The sequence below is a fragment of the Pyrus communis genome, chromosome 1 (assembly GCF_041283825.1).
Source record: "Pyrus communis isolate YQ-2024b chromosome 1, ASM4128382v1, whole genome shotgun sequence".
In the NCBI taxonomy this organism is placed as follows: Eukaryota; Viridiplantae; Streptophyta; class Magnoliopsida; order Rosales; family Rosaceae; genus Pyrus; species Pyrus communis.
In genome coordinates this window covers 2,041,192-2,057,439 of record NC_142565.1, presented here as the reverse complement: position 1 = coordinate 2,057,439, position 16,248 = coordinate 2,041,192, and the positions used below count along the sequence as shown (strand labels likewise).

Genomic DNA, 16,248 nt, shown 5'->3' with positions numbered 1-16,248 from the left:
CAATGATCTCAAGTCTTATCTTCTGAACGAGACTGTGAAAATTACTATCCTCGATAATCTCATGTCGAAAAAACAAATAAAAAATCTGAATCCCAATCTTTGTTGATGGGCTGGAAGCCCAATGTTATAATGAACTGAATTCTCCCGGTGAACCAACTTAAAAAAGAAATTTTTTATTGTGATGAAATATTTTATTTTTTAAGTTATTAATTTTTTATCGTGTGTTTTTATAGAAGTGGTGAAATTTTTTATTTTTTAAGTTATTAACTTTTTAGTACACATATATCATAATTTGTATGATGATACCACCTTATATACCGGTCACACTAAATAATTTCTCTAACTTAAGAAAAGGGATCCTCTCTTAATCTCTTCCTCTTAATCCACTAAATCAGTAGATTCATGCTATTGAAATTTGATTTAACGGTTGAAATTATTATAACTTTTAAAATAGACCCTTATTTATAACTGTTGGATTAAATTTTAATAACATGAATCTATTGATTTGGTGGATTAGAAGAAATGGAATGAGAGAATCCCTTTCCCCAACTTAAGGGTTAAGGCTGTCAATCTCTCAATTCCCAATGCCACCCCTTCACTCTCTCCCTCAGCGCGTGAAACAAACCCTACCGTCCTCCTCTCCTATGTCTTTTATTCATTTAATATATTTATTTTATTTTATTTTTTCCTTATACTGCAGAGGGGTTCCCTTCCTTCTCTTCCATTTCACGCCCTTATATTTTCTCCTTGCGAACTCTCTCACTCTCTCCGTTCACCTTCGGCTCGTCAATTTCTTGCATTTTCTTGGCGATTTTCCTTCCCGCCAAACACTCCGAATCTCCCTCCCGCCTGCTCCGATTCCCGCAGATATCCCGACGTCCTCCCTGTTCTTGAACCGATCTCTGCTCGCGCCTCCACTGGTACGTAAACCGATTACTCCCTCACTTCCTTCTCCCCCCCCCCCCCCCCCCACACACACACACACACACACATTTATACGTATAATATCATATATCGATCACAGATCACGTGTTTCCATAGCTTCTCCGAATTCTTGCTTTTTGAGTCTTGATTTTTTTTTTCAATTGAATTGTTTCTCTGTTTGATAGCTGGAAAAACTCTGTATCTGTTCAATGAAAGAGAGAAAACCTAGAGATTTCGAATTATGTGTATATATATTTATGTATGTATTTGTGGTGTATGTGAAATCGTTAATGGTGTAATTTCAACTTAGCTAAGTGAGGTTTACAGCGTCTCTGATCAAGCTTGGTTTTGCATGTTTATGATTTCAAGTTCCGGAATGCCGATTCTGTGAGATTTATTGAAGTTTCCCTTCCTTTTAACATTGGTTTCAATTTCCCCTCATATGTTCATTCGCCTACTCTTGATTTCATTTCAATTTCGTTGTATGATTATGTTTCTATAACGAAGTATATGGATATATGTTCGTTGGATGCGGAGGCGGACGCACTTTTCGCTATGCATTCTTTCTGGTGGATCTGTAATCCAGAATATGTTTACGATATAGAATTTTGTAGGTTTTCACATTTTTTGTTCCTTCCTATCTTGTAATGGTAGCTTTTTCATCAGATTTCATGTTATTCTTCATTGTTTAAACTATGGGTCTTTTCGTGGTTGTTTCTGTGGTGAAAATAATTAAGTTACACGAACTTTGTTTGTCGGCTGGAAGTTCTAATTCCTCCTTGCATTACTAAGTTCGGTACAACACGTTTCATATGATTGTGGCTTCTTTAATAATATCGCACATTGTCGGACTTATTAGACACGTAACTTGTTTTGGAAATAAATCTATTTAGCTGTAATGCAGATGAAACAGGATGATTTTGTTCCCTGAGCTTGCTTTCTATTGCTACATCCACTTTAGATGTGGCGTATTTGTGCCTCAATCCAGTTCAATTGAATGTCATTTAGTCATTAGATGTTTACCTTGTTTTTATTTGTCCTACATTTTTTGCAGAGACATCTGGCGCTCTAGTGGATTTGTATTTCTGATGTCAATTGCAAAACCTACGACCTCAGACTCTCTGTATGCTATGAAATCAGGGGAGGAAAATGATTCCATTGACACTATCATCAGACAAGTTGCGAAAGAGCCATCTATTTCTTTCTCAAGGGCCGGGGATAGCCCAGTCCCGTGGATTCAGCTACTTCATGCCTTAGATCAACAAGGTACTGGAAACTATAGTGTATAAATACAACTTTATTTGATTATAGAAGTAGTGAACCATTAGATTGAGCTTTGTGCCATACCTAATGGGGAGTATCCTGAGTTTGTTTTGCCTTTCTCGGTCCACTGCTACGGCCAATGGCGGTTTTAATATTTGTATTATATGTCATAAGAAGGCAGTTTGGTTATAAGTGTTTGATGGCACATGTTACTTCTGGCAGAACTTCCAGGTTGGCCTCTGCACTCTCCTATTAAAGTGCAAATGCAAAAGTGTGACAAATGCCCACGAGAGTTTTTCTCATCTATCAACTACAAAAGACACATACGTGTACACCATCGGTTGAAAAAGCTTGATAAGGTGTCCCTTGTATTTTAAACTGTTATAAATTTGTCTATTGCTTTTCTGTGTGTTGCGACTGTGAGCATCTTATGCCGTCCATCGTGTTCAGAATACTTTTTTGTTTAAATCTTGTAGGATTCTTCTAAAAATAGGGAGCTTCTACGTGAATTTTGGGACAAGGTAAAATTTATTCTTTGAATACTTTATGTTAGGGCTACCTTCTTCTTAGTGTATGTGCAGCTCAATCCTTCCTTGGTTTGGTCTTTGTCTAGCTCTCACCAGAAGAGGCAAAAGAAGCTGTATCATTCAATGATGTGACTTTAGAGGTATTTTCTGTTACTTGCCTGTGTTTTTATGGCATGCATCATAAGTTCTAATCATGTACCGCGGTATGCATGTTGTGTATTAAGTGACAAATGTTTCCCCTCTAATGCTTAGATTCATCACACATGAACCAAAGTAGGACAGTAAAGTGTTTTTATCCTAACTGATCATAGTTTTGAATTGACCATGATCTGTTCTTCGCCCCTTCCTCCAATTAATTTCTAGCGGGCTTCATTTTTTCCAAAGAAATTGTTACTTAAGTGCAATCATTTGAAAGGAACTGTTTTTAAAGGAGATCTCCTAATTTAATATATTTTATAGGAAGTTCCAGGGTCTTCAATTATAAAGGCATTGACAATTCTTATACGGAAACCGGGATTTTCTTCTTTGCCCCACATTTGTTTGAAGGCTGGTTCTGCCCTTCTGGTAAGACATTATTCTTTGTCTTGCGTATGAGTTTTTATTGTAATGAACTGCCACATTGCCTGTTCAGTGGACATGACATGTTTGATTCTTTTCTTTTTATCCAGGATATTGTTCAAGCTAGACCTTCCAGGTTTCCCATATCATCCCAGGAGTTATTTTCTATCCTCGATGATGCAAGTGAAAAGACGTTTCTGTGTGGGACAGCCATATCAATGCAGAGATATGTTTTTGATGGGGAGGCTGGGAAAATTGGCCTTGAATCAAAAAACTTAGTTGCTTGTACAAGCTTCCTGGTGGAACAGATATTGGTAAGTTTCTTGTTTCCTTTCCATCTTTTTAATACAGTTGGTTTTACTCTCTTTATCGCGTTTAAACTCGTGGTGATTTTTGCTCAGTTGAAAGCCTGGCATGCTGACAAGGATGCGGAAGCTTTGAGGTTACAGAAGTTGCTAGTGGAGGAAGAAGAAGCTGCTCAAAGAAGGTACACAACAAGCCTTTCTATTTGATTTTCAGCACATTTCGGTTTTTTTATTGTGGTGGTGGGAGGATTTTCAGTGCCTCTTTATATTCGGCACTATGTAGAGTATAGACCAGCATGACTGGGTAATCTGTTGCCTGTTGTTTTTTATCAATTGCATAATCTATTCGGTCTTATTTTCTGAATAACTGTAGGCAAGAAGAGCTCTTGGAAAGGAAAAGGCTGAAGAAGCTTAGGCAGAAAGAACAGAAGGAAAAGGATCAAAGACACGGGGAGAAGGTTGATGTTAAGGAGAACATTGATGAAACTCTGGAGGCTGTGCCACTCGTAGAAACATCTAGTCCTTCAGCAACATTTGATTCTGACACGGCCAGTTCGGATGCGCTGGATCATGCCCGCTTATCACTTGAACCATTCCATTTCTCAAATACGGGTGAAAATGCAGATCTCGAATCTCAGACTGGAGTTAGCTTTGGACATGTTGATTCGGCGAGTGGACCAAATGTTGAAAGGCAGCTGGTGCAAGGAAATGGTAGTCGGCGTGCAGTTGCTCGATGGCACATGCCTCCAAAATCACGGCGGGGTGTGCCCAATGGATTTCATGATGACCATAGTTCTCAAACAGCGAAGCATTCATCCATCCAACACCACGGTAACCTCAGGGATGTAAGGGCTGCTTCCAGTGGCAATAGAGTATGGAGTCGAAAGCCTAAACCAGAATATGATGGGGGGAGTTTGAAAGCCGGAGTACAGAAAGAAGCATCTGAACCAGATCAAATCAAGAACCATGAGGTTTTGATTGGTTCTATACCAGTCAATCTTGGAAATTTTTGCCAGGAAAGTAATAATCTGGCTGGTGTTCATGATGACCGTCCTTCGGAGAAAGGTCAAATGCTAAGGGACAATTCTCAGGATAAAACCAATAAACCTGATCTGGTACAGAGTGGCACAAACCGGTCAACAGTGAAGCTTTGGAGGCCAGTGAGCCGGAATGGAACAAGAGGTCCTACGCCAATTCATAATGGCAGCAAAGAATCTGACATAAATGTGGTAGCTGAAAAGGGCAACAGCCAAAGCCCTTACAGTGAAAATTGTAAAAGATCGTGTGTTGTGGATGGCCATAACGATGGAAACGGGAACAGCTCTACTCACCCCGATGAAACACAAAGCCTGGGCTTCTCTAGCCGTGCGGCAGAAGATTTTCTTGCACAAAGTGAGTTCAGCTCCATTTTGCATCTTGTTCTATTTTCTCTTTTGTACAAGCAGCTCCCAGTTAAAGTTAATTAACCCTGAAATACAATACAATAAGTACACGTCTTGTTTGTGCAGGATGGAAGGAGGCTATTGCTGCAGATCATGTGGAATTGGTTCTATTCCAAGACTCTGAACCTCCCAGATGCCCAGACAATCAAAATGACGGTGAAGTAGGAGCGAATCATTTGTTGAAGTCTAAACGCAGCATTCTTGGCAATGCAGAAAACAGGCTGGTAGATGGGGAGGCATTTGATTTGCCAACTGCTAGAGCTGCTAAAGTCAGGCGCAGGACGAAGCAGGGCAAGGGTGTGAAGATTAAGTACATTCCGAAACATAGCACAGTTGCCTAGTAATAGAGGGTAAAGAGATCGTTTTTCTTCTTTTTTTGGGGGTTATACAGCATGCACAGTTTAGCCAATGATTGTATTCTTAGCAGCAGAAGGGTCCAGTTTTACCAGCGGTCTTCTGTCAGAAAATCGAAGAAAAAGTTTTGGAAGATAAGTTTTTTTTTTTTTTTTTTTTGGTTATAGTTCCCTCCTTTTCTCTTTGTCATAGCAGATTGATTACAGTAAGATTCTTCTTCTCTTTGGCAGAAGTTTCTGTAATGAATTTGGTTTTTTTGGTTTGAGCCGTCATTGTCCATTGCTATGCATTGTTTGTACCGTCTTGATGATGTCATCAACGAGACCGACAGACCAAACGAGTTGGTTTGTGAAGGTTGCATTTGTGATGTCATTTCAGGTTACAGCATTTGAAGTTGTAAAGGGTGATATATTCTCTCTGTATTTTTGATCAAATTCGATTGTGTAAACTTCCCAATCGACCGAATTTCCTCTGTTTTCGGGCTACCACATGGGCTACAGGTGACCAATTTCCATGGGCCAAGCCAGTTGGCCCAGAAGATTGCACCTCCCCGGCCCCTCTTCTTGCACGCCTATTAACCTCGTTTTTAGGTTTTCAGCTTAACGAGAAATCATATTAGTCACGACCAAGTAATCACAATGTCACGTGGTAATCTAACTATACGTAACTTTGTGTTATTAAATCGAGACGTTACAGTAGCTGTGTATCCGGTCCATCCATATCCTTCTGGTACTAATGTATATTACAACAAATTTTGTTTTTATAATTAACAGTGCAGGCATGCTCAAGATCTTTACCACAACAATGCCATCCATAAATCAAATTATTTCGTGGATTGGATTTGACTTGACTGTCTACGGCTCAGTCACTTTGACTTGGACAAAAGTATTTAAGATATAAAATCATGTCCACTCCCTCTCCTATCACCAAAACCTGTTTCCTGAAATCCCTATTACACTGCCACCTGTCCACCCTCCCCACCTTATGCTTTTTACCCTATCTTCTTCCCTTTCTCCCCATCTCTTCCTCTTTAACTCTCTATCTAACCTTCTCCACTCTCTCACATCTCTCTCTCTCTTCAACTCTGATTTCTCTGCAACCAAACCCTAACCCTACTCAGTTTAATCAACAGAAACGCAGAAAAAAATGTCAGGTGGGGTTGGTCCAACCTGCGGTGACATCAGCCTCCCCAAAGAACAAGAACATGAATTCAAAGAACACAACGACGAAACCTCCTCAAAACTCAGCTCCCACCAAAAGTCCCCAACTTCACACTCCACCGCCACCGCCTCTCCGCGCAAAGCCGGTGGCGGTCTGTTCTCCTTCCGGCAGCTCAACGCCCTCGCCGTCGTCGTCGTCCTCTCCGCCAGCGGCATGGTAAGCCCCCAAGACTTCGCCTTCGTCTTCTTCTCCGTGATCTACATGCACATCATCTCCAAAGTTGCTTTCCCCATCCTCGGTTCCTCCAGAGACCCCACGGTTTTCAACCCCCAAAACAAAGTCCTCCGCCTCTACGTCCTGACCGGCGCCGTCATCGGCCTTCTGCTCCCCATTGCCTACATTTTGGAGGGCATTTTCGAAGGCGATAAACAAGGCATCAGCGCCGCTTCCCCGCACGTTTTTCTCCTTGCCAGTCAGGTGTTCATGGAAGGAATGGCTTTTGCCGACCGGTTTTCGACTCCCATACGTGTCTTCGTGCCGGTTTTCTACAATTCCAGGCGGATTTTCACCATCGTGGATTGGCTGAGGAGTGAGTTTTCCAAGGAGCATGAGGAGTACGGTGGATCTGCAAAAAGATTATATGTGGGGAGAGGGCTTGCCATTGCTAATATGGCGTTTTGGTGCTTCAATTTATTTGGGTTCTTGCTGCCTGTCTATCTTCCTAGGGCTTTCAAGAAGTACTACTCCGCCCATAAACTGAAAGATTATTGATCTTCAATGTACTAATTTCTTCTTCTTTGTTTTCCTTTTCGTTTCTTAATGTCAAAAGAAAAATAAATGAATAAAAGATCTGCATATAATGTGAATTTGATTAGAGAATGTGAATTTAATCAATACTGCTCGTCTCTTTCTTTTTAAAAATGGGGATCAGCAGTTGACTTCGCCACGACAGACCACGCATTTAGGGTCAGAAGATGGTATTTCAGCCTTCTTCTAACTACGATCGGGTGATTCATCATCATTAAAAATTGAATTCAGAACGTGTTTGAAATACTGGCTTGAAATTTGTCTTAACCACTTAGAAAGGCATTGGTGCGTAAATGTTTTTTTATAACGACCCCAAACGAAGAAAAACTTGCATGCATCAATTTCTAAGGTCTCGTGTTCACAACCTTATATATGAGAAGCTGATTTCACGCAAGTTCTTCACTGTCATTGAATCCGCTGTGTGAACCTAAAGATGATATATGGCTTTCCAACATATTCAAAACGACCATATTGTACAAGGTTTTTGAAATAACCTTTATTTTCATTGCAATTTCATTACATCAACTGAAAGCACTTGCAACTTCTTGCAAGACTCTACAAAAGCCAAATGGGGCCTTATATATGAAATGAAAAAGAAAAGGTACATCTGCAAAATTCGGCATCGTTTCAAGTAAGTACAGGAGACAGCCGCCATCAATGGCAGCTCAAGGAGAAAAACAGAGCAACGTATGCTCCGAATAAACAGCCACAAAAGAGAACATAAACCAATGAGGAAAACTATGCTCCCTAATGTAGCCTCTGAGTTCCTCTCTTTTTTTTTTTGACATCTGTTCGTTTCCTTTCTTCGAAATGGAAGATGCCCATAGAACGAAAATTGCATTTGGTGCTGGAAAAATCAAACAAATATACTCACATGCCGGCAACACCAAAAACACTGCTCTCTCTTCTAAGCTTCTGCAGCAGCGAACCCCATCGGTAGCATCTGTTCCAATCACTCAAGCTGCTGGACATTCTCATTAAATAGCGCTCTCTAGTAGATCATTATCTCCTGTCCAAACCTGCAAATCACCCGGTAACTCTGTCAGTCTAACCAATTTGCACCCAACCTAGTCTCCCACTCACTCAATCACTCTCGATATCAGAGGATGTATTGGGACATACTTTTATATCCACGTGCAGAGCCATTGCTGTTGATATTTATTGGTGCAAGTCTTCTCTCTTGACCTAAAGATAAAATTTCCTGCATCCTTTCTGGCCAATCTGAATTTAATCTTCGTGCAAAATCCTCCACTTCCCTACATAAAGCATATAATATAAAGGAATATAAGACAAACGGTCTTGCAATAATCATAAAAATCTGTAGATTCGACTGAGTAACCGTGGAAGGGGATATTTAACAGGGGCAGAGAGTAATTTCCGTGTATGTTGAGACAATGGTCAGCATAATTCATATAAACAGTTAAATATTAGCATTGAAATCATTCTTTTTAATATGCTCTACAAATATTACCTGTCAAGCTCTTCCTTCATGGCAGGATCTAAATCATCATCCAAATCACTATCATCAAAGTCAAGCTTTGGTGAAAAGGTAACAGACGTAGAATCTTGCAACTTTGAAGAACTGGGAGACGACAACTCAACATTGATTATGTCACCATCGTGGGAAGCAGAAGAAAGTGCATCCAAGTCCTAGAAATGTAGATAAAGACAGAATTCACAAACAAGTTCTGACACATGCAGGAAAAATTCACTAGCATACTATATACACGAACATACATAAGCGTGTGCTGTGGTGAGCGAGAGAAAGAAGTACCAACCTTATTATGTCCATTTACATTGGTTGAAGAATCTTTTGGATGATCTTTTCTTCTTCGATTTTTCTTTTTATTCTTATTGGTCTTAATCCCCTTTGCTTCTGCAGAGTGTATCAGATTCTAGTAAGTTGAGAGTAGATGATACTTCATTAAGTATCCATGATACTGAATCTACTGACTGAAGTACCTATAAAAAACTACGTAAACCTTAAAAAAAAAAAAAAAAAAAAAAAAATCTGCTCCTTGTCCATGGAGCAAAAGTAGGGATGCCAGTAACGTTCAACAGAGTGGTCCTTTGGAAGCAAAATCCCTTAAAAAAAATTATCTATTAAGAATTTGAGAGCCAAGCATACTACAACTTCAAACAGCAAAAGTTGGAAAAAAAAAAAAAAATCAAGTGTGAGAACAAAGGCAGAAAACCAGGATAAAGAGAAATAATTTCTGAATCATACCTCTATTTCCACCGTTTATAAATGTCAAGAGATCATCAACTGAACGCTCATCAACACGCTCCTCCTCAGCCTCAACATTCTGAAACAAACAAATAAATTTCTATTAACGCGATCATATATGCACAGGTTTTAATGCTTCAACCCTCCAACTGCATCATTACATTTGTGTGTACTTTGCACACAACTCAAGTAACAAACATTGTGGTATATAAATTTACCACATATATTGCATTAAACATATGGTAAAGGCTTCAAACTCTTCAAGTAAAAGTAAGCACCTTCAGTTTCTCTCTCTCTTTTAATTCTTTCCTCTTTTTAGCATATAACCGATTAAGAAGCCGGATACGTGGATCATCAGTTATGTTCCTCAGAGGTTCCAACTTCTCCTCCTGAATAACCATATATACATGAAAACCATGGATGGAAGAAAAAAAGCCAATAACCTTCGATAGTAACAAACCTCTGTGAGGTCATCAGGTAAATGAAATGTCTCGCGTATCTCCTCGGGTGTTTTTCCTTCAATAATTCGAGCAAGTGCTCGGCTGGTGAGATCAACCAAAGGCTTCAATTGGAGGCTGTCAGCAGCGGATGTCAACTCGCATAACTTTTTTGTATCCATTCGAATAAATTTCTCATCAAAAATTTTGCGCTCCTACACATGATAACAATACTATCAAACACATAGATTACTTCTGACTTCACCATATACATGATGAAGATGGATAAAAGACTATCAAAACCACCCCTTTTTGGGCCACATAAGGGGTAACAATACTTTCTCCAAGTCTTTTACTTTTACATAAGCTTCTCACTGTTGATTGCCAATTGGAAATTAACATCATGTAAGAACAGAAAAAGAAACTACAAGTGGTAGAATCATATATCAGACCTTATTAGAGCGACCAGGTACTTGATGAAACCGACAGTAGTCGAGTATTAAGCCCAAAATGGCAGGATTAACTCGTTGAGGAAGTGATATAGCATAGTTTTTGGAAGATCCCATTCCTGTTTGCAATATTTCTCGGCATATCATGGGACAGAACATGGCAACCTCTTCTTCTACTTGTTGGATTGAGCCGTCAGCAGTTTGAAGCCAGATGTAAGATTTCATCTATTTGCACAAACATAAGGAAAATTTAGAAGGGATTCAAAAGAGAAACACAACTAGTACTCCTATATCAATCTTAGCTTGAACTACCACATATGCAACCCACAGAACCAATAACCATAGGTGTAGCAGTCCTAGTCACTAGCTTATATTTCATTTCTACACTGCTGAACCCCTTAATAATTAATATTCAAATCTCCTAACATGAAATACCACTTGAAGAAGAAACTTATTCCGACCATTATGCACAAGCCCTGGCTACCAAAGAAACTACAATTCTCCATAGATTCCACCAAGAGTTCATCCAGAAAAAAACTAATTTTTTTACCATGAATCTATACCTATACATTTCCCATCATACTCAAACTGTGAAAACAAAATGTAAATAATCTAACTTATCTAAATTACCATTTGTAATTCATCAGACAATGAAGTAGCATACCTCAGGTTTGACAACCGCCATGACACCTTCTGACATTTGACAGCGACACCACAACTAACTGTCAGACGAGGTGAAGCAGAAACCACCTTTTACCTCCACTAAAGCAAGGAGTTACAGGGAAAATGGACCTTTTCCTTATTCAAAAGCTTGACTTGATTAACTATGCACAAAATAGTTATCAGTGCTTCCCAAAATGATACAATCTTGAATCCCAACAAAATGTGTATTAGCATTCTTATCTGGAGAGCTTTATCAAATATTTTTCCTGTATTCAAGGTAAAACACAATAAGATATGGGGAACAAACAAGAGATGATAGGCCTCAAATTCCAAGACAAACGTTCTCATTAATTATTTATTCTAATTCAACTATAACAGTTAACAGCGGTAACTGTAATATAACAAGAAAAGGAGGAAGTATATTTATGGAGGATTTCACTGGAGCTTCTCAATATATCTGTGTGCATAAAGGGGAAAGAAAGATGAGAAAATATTACAATGCATGAGCGAAAACTGTCAGGGATGAATAGCCCGTCTAGAACCATCTAGGAGGTTGGGAAAGTTGAGAAAAACTGAGTTTCACACTAGCAGCACAAAGCTCAATACTCAACACCAGACGAACATATTAAAGATTCAATGATAAATACAATACAAAATAGCACTTAATATGCATAAACCAACATTCAGAACTCAATGTAGTATTCGAGTCTGCCGAAAGAAACAAAGGGGCAATATGTGCAAAGGACACAACTTGGAAGCCTATCTATTGAGTTCTTCAATCTCCATGTCCCCATATGAAATAAGCACGAAAAGAGAAAAGTATAATGCAACCAATTGGTTGAGTAATTCAGCAAAAAATAATTGAAAAAGTTAAGAAACAGTTGGGTTAGCTGGCCAATAAGATGTGAGATTACAAACCATGTCAAATGGTTGCCATTTGCTAGGAAACCGAAAATCCGAATTCCGGGAAATTCAAACGACATTTCAGATTATAAACCATGCCAAATGGTTTTCAGAATCCAACCCAGTTTCCATTTCCCATCAAGTAAAAATCTTTAACTTCCATTGTTGATAATTCCACCTCACAACTAACAAAATCCTCATCAACAGTAATATTTCTATACAAATTAAATTTAGGGTTTATTTATATGAAAAAAAAATCAAACCACAATCCCATCAAAAAAAAAATCTATCGATTTCACAATCCTGAATTGGGGAAAATACAATTAGCAAAAGTTGCATGCATAAATCAATACCATATGAAAATTTTCAATTGGAGAAAGGGCGGTGAGCGTACCTCAAATACGAGCTGAAATGCATGGAAAATTGGGAGATGTGGGAGATTTGGGGGTGGGGAGTTAGGGTTTCTGGAAGGCTTTCTTGTCTGCTCTTTCTGTGTGTTCCTGTATCATTTCTCTACTAGCTATCACGATTTGGAGTCTGTCTGTGTGCGGTTGTGTTCGGCACGTGACTCTATCGAAGAAGGAGGCGCCCTCGCACGTGCTGATAGTTAGGGTTTCGGACTTTTGGGTGGAGGAGGGGATTTGGCCCCGTTGGCGTTTGAGCGGGTCGGGTTGTGAGATGTCCAGTACGACGTGGGTTGGGCGAGGTTTTGGTGAAATAGGCCACGACAAGCAGCTAATATGGGCCACTCATCGGCCCACAATGATGTTTCTCCTTGTGCCTACTCAATTTTTGTAGATGCTTTCTGTTAAATAATGTAAAGTCTTGCACCGAAAATTTGACAGAATTAAATACAACTAAAGTTAAATAATTTTACTATTAATTTTATTGAAATATTTTGTGAAAAAACATTATACATGTCTTGTTATGTGGATCTTAAAATGTAAGTTGTGGAAAAGTACGACTCTTTAAATTTTGACATAGTACTAGTGTTGACCGATAACTGATCTAGATTTATTCTGAGAAGAAAATTCTGGAGTCTAGAATCGAAAATAGACACGTCCAATCTTCAGCTTGGTTTGTTTGTCTAAATTTTTTACAAGAATTGGAACGAACCAAACTGAATAAATCTTATTAGTTTGTTTTCACTTTTAAAGATGATCTGGTACGAATTGAACCATATCCAACCTTCTAAAAATGTCACGGTATCAAACAATCTCAACAAGCTATGTCAATAAATAACAACCATATACAACGCAGTGAAGTTTGCTCAAAAAAGATTAAACTCAAATCACAATATAAACCCAAATAAACAAATCATAAACAACAAAATTCATTTCGATCTTATCACTTTGGTGTAATCAATGTGCTTAAATGCATATTGAAGAAACGGTACATGAATAAGGCGGTGATGATATTTTTGGTTTTTTATTTTTTTTTAACAAACAATATTATTCATTAAAGAGGTGGAGAGCGGGCCTAACCTTACAATGAACGAGCAGTAATGTGGTTCAAATAAGCAAGTAATAATGTAGTTCAAATTAACATTTGACGAGAATCTAACCTAATATATCTCACTTACAAGGAAGAAAAAATATCTATGATAATTAAATTGACCTTTCCAAACTTTGTGATCATTCAAAATTGAGGCGGACGACATAACAGGCTAAAGAGGCTCCCTGCACGCAACCACCACCACCAAAGCAAATATAAGAACTTCACCAAAACTGTCAGTAAAAAGTCACACTTTCTCATCTCTTTGCGTGCAGAGACAGAGAGGATGTGGTTCTTTAGAGGAAAAGGGCCATCCGGGTTCTCGTCGTCGTCCACAGCAGAAGAAGTTACTCAAGGGATTGATGCCACTGGTCTCACCGCCATTGTTACAGGTGAGGGAATTTCCATTTTCTTCTTCGTTTTGGTAATACGTAGATTTTTCTTTACTGTTATTTTGCCCTTGCGTCGAAGGTTGAATTTGATTGGATACCTTAATAGAATTCTGCATGGTGGTTAATTTAATATGTAGTTTTGTATTGTGGGGTCCATTTCTTGCTCCATGTTATTCGACTGTTATCAACAATCTGATCTTTTGCACCAAAATTTGAACTTTTCAAACAAAATCTTTGGTCACTGGGATTAACCTGCAGTTTTCATTAAACAAATCCAATATTATACTATGATTACTGGGTTTGTTTTGACACCGAGTCTTGGCGAAACGAAAATGTTACTCTTTTGTAACTGAAAGGTGATGGGTTGAAGTTGTGAAAATAGCATCTTCGCAAAGCAATAGTAAGACTGGGTATATGGACGTTCCGCCGAGTTTCCGATCCTTAGAGTCTTGTTGGTTTGGGTTCCCCTTTACTGGGTTTGTTTTGCCTTTAGGATATATACGTGTGTATATATGCTAAGGATGCGCAGCTGTTAAAGTTATTCCATGTTCTTATGGTAAAATTTTCTTTGGTTCTGCATACTTTTGTTGCAGGAGCATCGAGTGGTATTGGCACCGAAACTGCACGCGTTCTTGCACTGCGCGGTGCCCATGTGGTTATGGCAGTGAGGAATGTGGCTGCCGGTAAAGATGTAAGAGAAGCAATAGTGAAGCAAATTCCCACTGCCAAAGTTGATACCATGGAAATGGATCTCACTTCCTTATCATCCGTGAGAAAATTCGCATCGGATTTCAATTCCTCCGGGCTTCCTCTCAACATCCTAATGTAAGAAAATGGATAGAAAATTGCAGAAGTTGTTCTTTCACATTGTCTCATCATGTCCAATAGAACTCCTGTGTGTCTCTTGAGCGGGCTTAGTTGGTAATTGTACTTGTTTTATCGTTAAGTAACAATGCAGGAGTTATGGCAACCCCTTTCTTGCTTTCTAAGGACAAAATCGAACTTCAGTTCGCGACAAACCACGCAGGTATGTTGCATTTGTTAGACCGTAAATCTGACTACGAAAGTGTTGTGAGTTTTAGGCTGCCCTAATTCGCTGAACGTTTTGTGATTTTGCAGGTCATTTTCTTTTGACAAACCTTTTGTTGGATACTATGAAGAAAACAGCACGCAAAAGCAGCAAACAAGGGAGAATTGTAAATGTGTCCTCAGAAGCTCACCGCTTTCCATATCCTGAAGGAATTCGTTTTGATAAGATTAACGACCAAGCAGGGTAACATTGAGACAATCCTTATCTTTGAGATTGTATATTTGTGCACTGCGTTTCCCTTTTTCTTTGTAGCATACGCTGAAAGGAGAGTTCGATATAAGTTTAATCTGAGTTTGTGACTGCCTATCTGCAGGTACAGAAGTTATCTTGCATACGGCCAATCAAAGCTTGCTAACATTTTGCATGCTAACGAGCTTGCAAGACGTTTAAAGGTGTATCGTCTTCTCCCAGGACCCGAGTAAAATGAATTCGACAATATTTCAATGATTTCGGAGTTGATGAATGGCCTCTTTAAATCGCATTGCAAACTTTCAAGCAACTTTTTACGATTAATTTCATTGTTCTTTCTCTAATCCATGAACGCTGTTATTTGTGATTGTTTCTTGAACACAGGAACAAGGGGCAGATATAACAGCAAACTCACTTCACCCTGGTGTAATTGCTACCAATCTTTTCCGTTATAACAGCGCTATTAACGGTAATCACTTCACTAAATGTGAGTTTATAGCTGATGTTCGGATACATTTTACGCTGTAGAAGGCAAGTATGTGCTTAGTTTCAGATGTTTGGTCTTCTGGTTTGGTGCAGGGCTTGTTAACGTGCTTGGTAGAGTTTTGCTTAAAAATGTTCAGCAGGTAAGTTACCTCTGTTTGAACTTGCAGACCAAATAAATGACAGTGAAACTAAATCAAAGTGTGATGAATTTCAAAAACTCTCTTTCAAATGTAGAATCCCGTTGTTTATAAACTTTGTCGATTGCAGGGAGCAGCAACGACATGCTACCTGGCACTGCATCCGCAAGTCAAGGGGGTGACCGGCAAATATTTTGCCGATAGTAACCTATCCAAGACAACTCCACAAGGGCAAGATGTGGAGATGGGAAAGAAGCTATGGGATTTCACCATGGATTTGACTAAATGAGAGAGAGAGAGAGAGAGAGACTTTGAGGCTGAAAAGTTTACAAGGTGAATGATAATATCCAATAATGTTGTGAATCAGAAGTTGAAGAGTATTGCTTGAAGGTGAATAAACTCCCTTTCTGCTTGAAACCTCGTGGTTTTGATTCGAGATT

General features: G+C 39.0%; 4 protein-coding genes across 6 annotated transcripts; 3 read left to right on the top strand and 1 right to left on the bottom strand.

Annotated features, from left to right (window-relative positions):
• The first annotated feature begins 547 nt into the window (after positions 1-547).
• On the top strand, positions 548-5,638 carry LOC137720125 (uncharacterized). Its single transcript, XM_068459135.2, has 10 exons — positions 548-920; positions 1,979-2,190; positions 2,410-2,546; positions 2,664-2,708; positions 2,801-2,854; positions 3,174-3,278; positions 3,383-3,586; positions 3,674-3,759; positions 3,951-4,969; positions 5,086-5,638. Exons 2-10 carry the CDS (start codon positions 2,013-2,015, stop codon positions 5,358-5,360), a joined length of 2,103 nt encoding a protein of 700 aa, XP_068315236.2. The 5' UTR covers positions 548-920; positions 1,979-2,012; the 3' UTR covers positions 5,361-5,638.
• LOC137720128 (uncharacterized) lies at positions 5,519-7,413 on the top strand. The gene has a single exon (XM_068459139.2). The coding sequence runs from the start codon at positions 6,520-6,522 to the stop codon at positions 7,303-7,305; it is 786 nt and encodes a 261-aa protein (XP_068315240.2). The 5' UTR covers positions 5,519-6,519; the 3' UTR covers positions 7,306-7,413.
• Positions 7,414-7,822: 409 nt separating this feature from the next.
• LOC137720126 (SKP1-like protein 21) lies at positions 7,823-12,592 on the bottom strand. 2 transcript variants are annotated; one of them, XM_068459136.2, is made up of 10 exons: positions 12,415-12,592; positions 11,119-11,383; positions 10,458-10,679; positions 10,029-10,220; positions 9,847-9,957; positions 9,569-9,647; positions 9,120-9,217; positions 8,813-8,991; positions 8,464-8,597; positions 7,823-8,360 (listed from the first exon to the last, which is right to left on the bottom strand). In XM_068459136.2, the coding sequence occupies exons 2-10, from the start codon at positions 11,152-11,154 to the stop codon at positions 8,344-8,346; spliced, it is 1,068 nt and encodes a 355-aa protein (XP_068315237.2). In that variant the 5' UTR covers positions 11,155-11,383; positions 12,415-12,592; the 3' UTR covers positions 7,823-8,343. The 2 variants fall into 2 exon arrangements, with proteins under 2 accessions (XP_068315237.2, XP_088548026.1); XM_088691900.1 differs by lacking the exon at positions 9,847-9,957 and having other exon boundaries at positions 12,415-12,569.
• A 1,069-nt stretch (positions 12,593-13,661) lies between these two features.
• Positions 13,662-16,225, top strand: LOC137720127 (short-chain dehydrogenase TIC 32, chloroplastic). Of its 2 annotated transcripts, none has more exons than XM_068459137.2 (8): positions 13,662-13,906; positions 14,500-14,731; positions 14,854-14,933; positions 15,026-15,179; positions 15,310-15,388; positions 15,570-15,672; positions 15,765-15,811; positions 15,939-16,225. In XM_068459137.2, the coding sequence occupies exons 1-8, from the start codon at positions 13,801-13,803 to the stop codon at positions 16,095-16,097; spliced, it is 960 nt and encodes a 319-aa protein (XP_068315238.2). In that variant the 5' UTR covers positions 13,662-13,800; the 3' UTR covers positions 16,098-16,225. The 2 variants fall into 2 exon arrangements, with proteins under 2 accessions (XP_068315238.2, XP_068315239.2); XM_068459138.2 differs by having other exon boundaries at positions 13,694-13,906; positions 15,570-15,654.
• Positions 16,226-16,248: the final 23 nt, after the last annotated feature.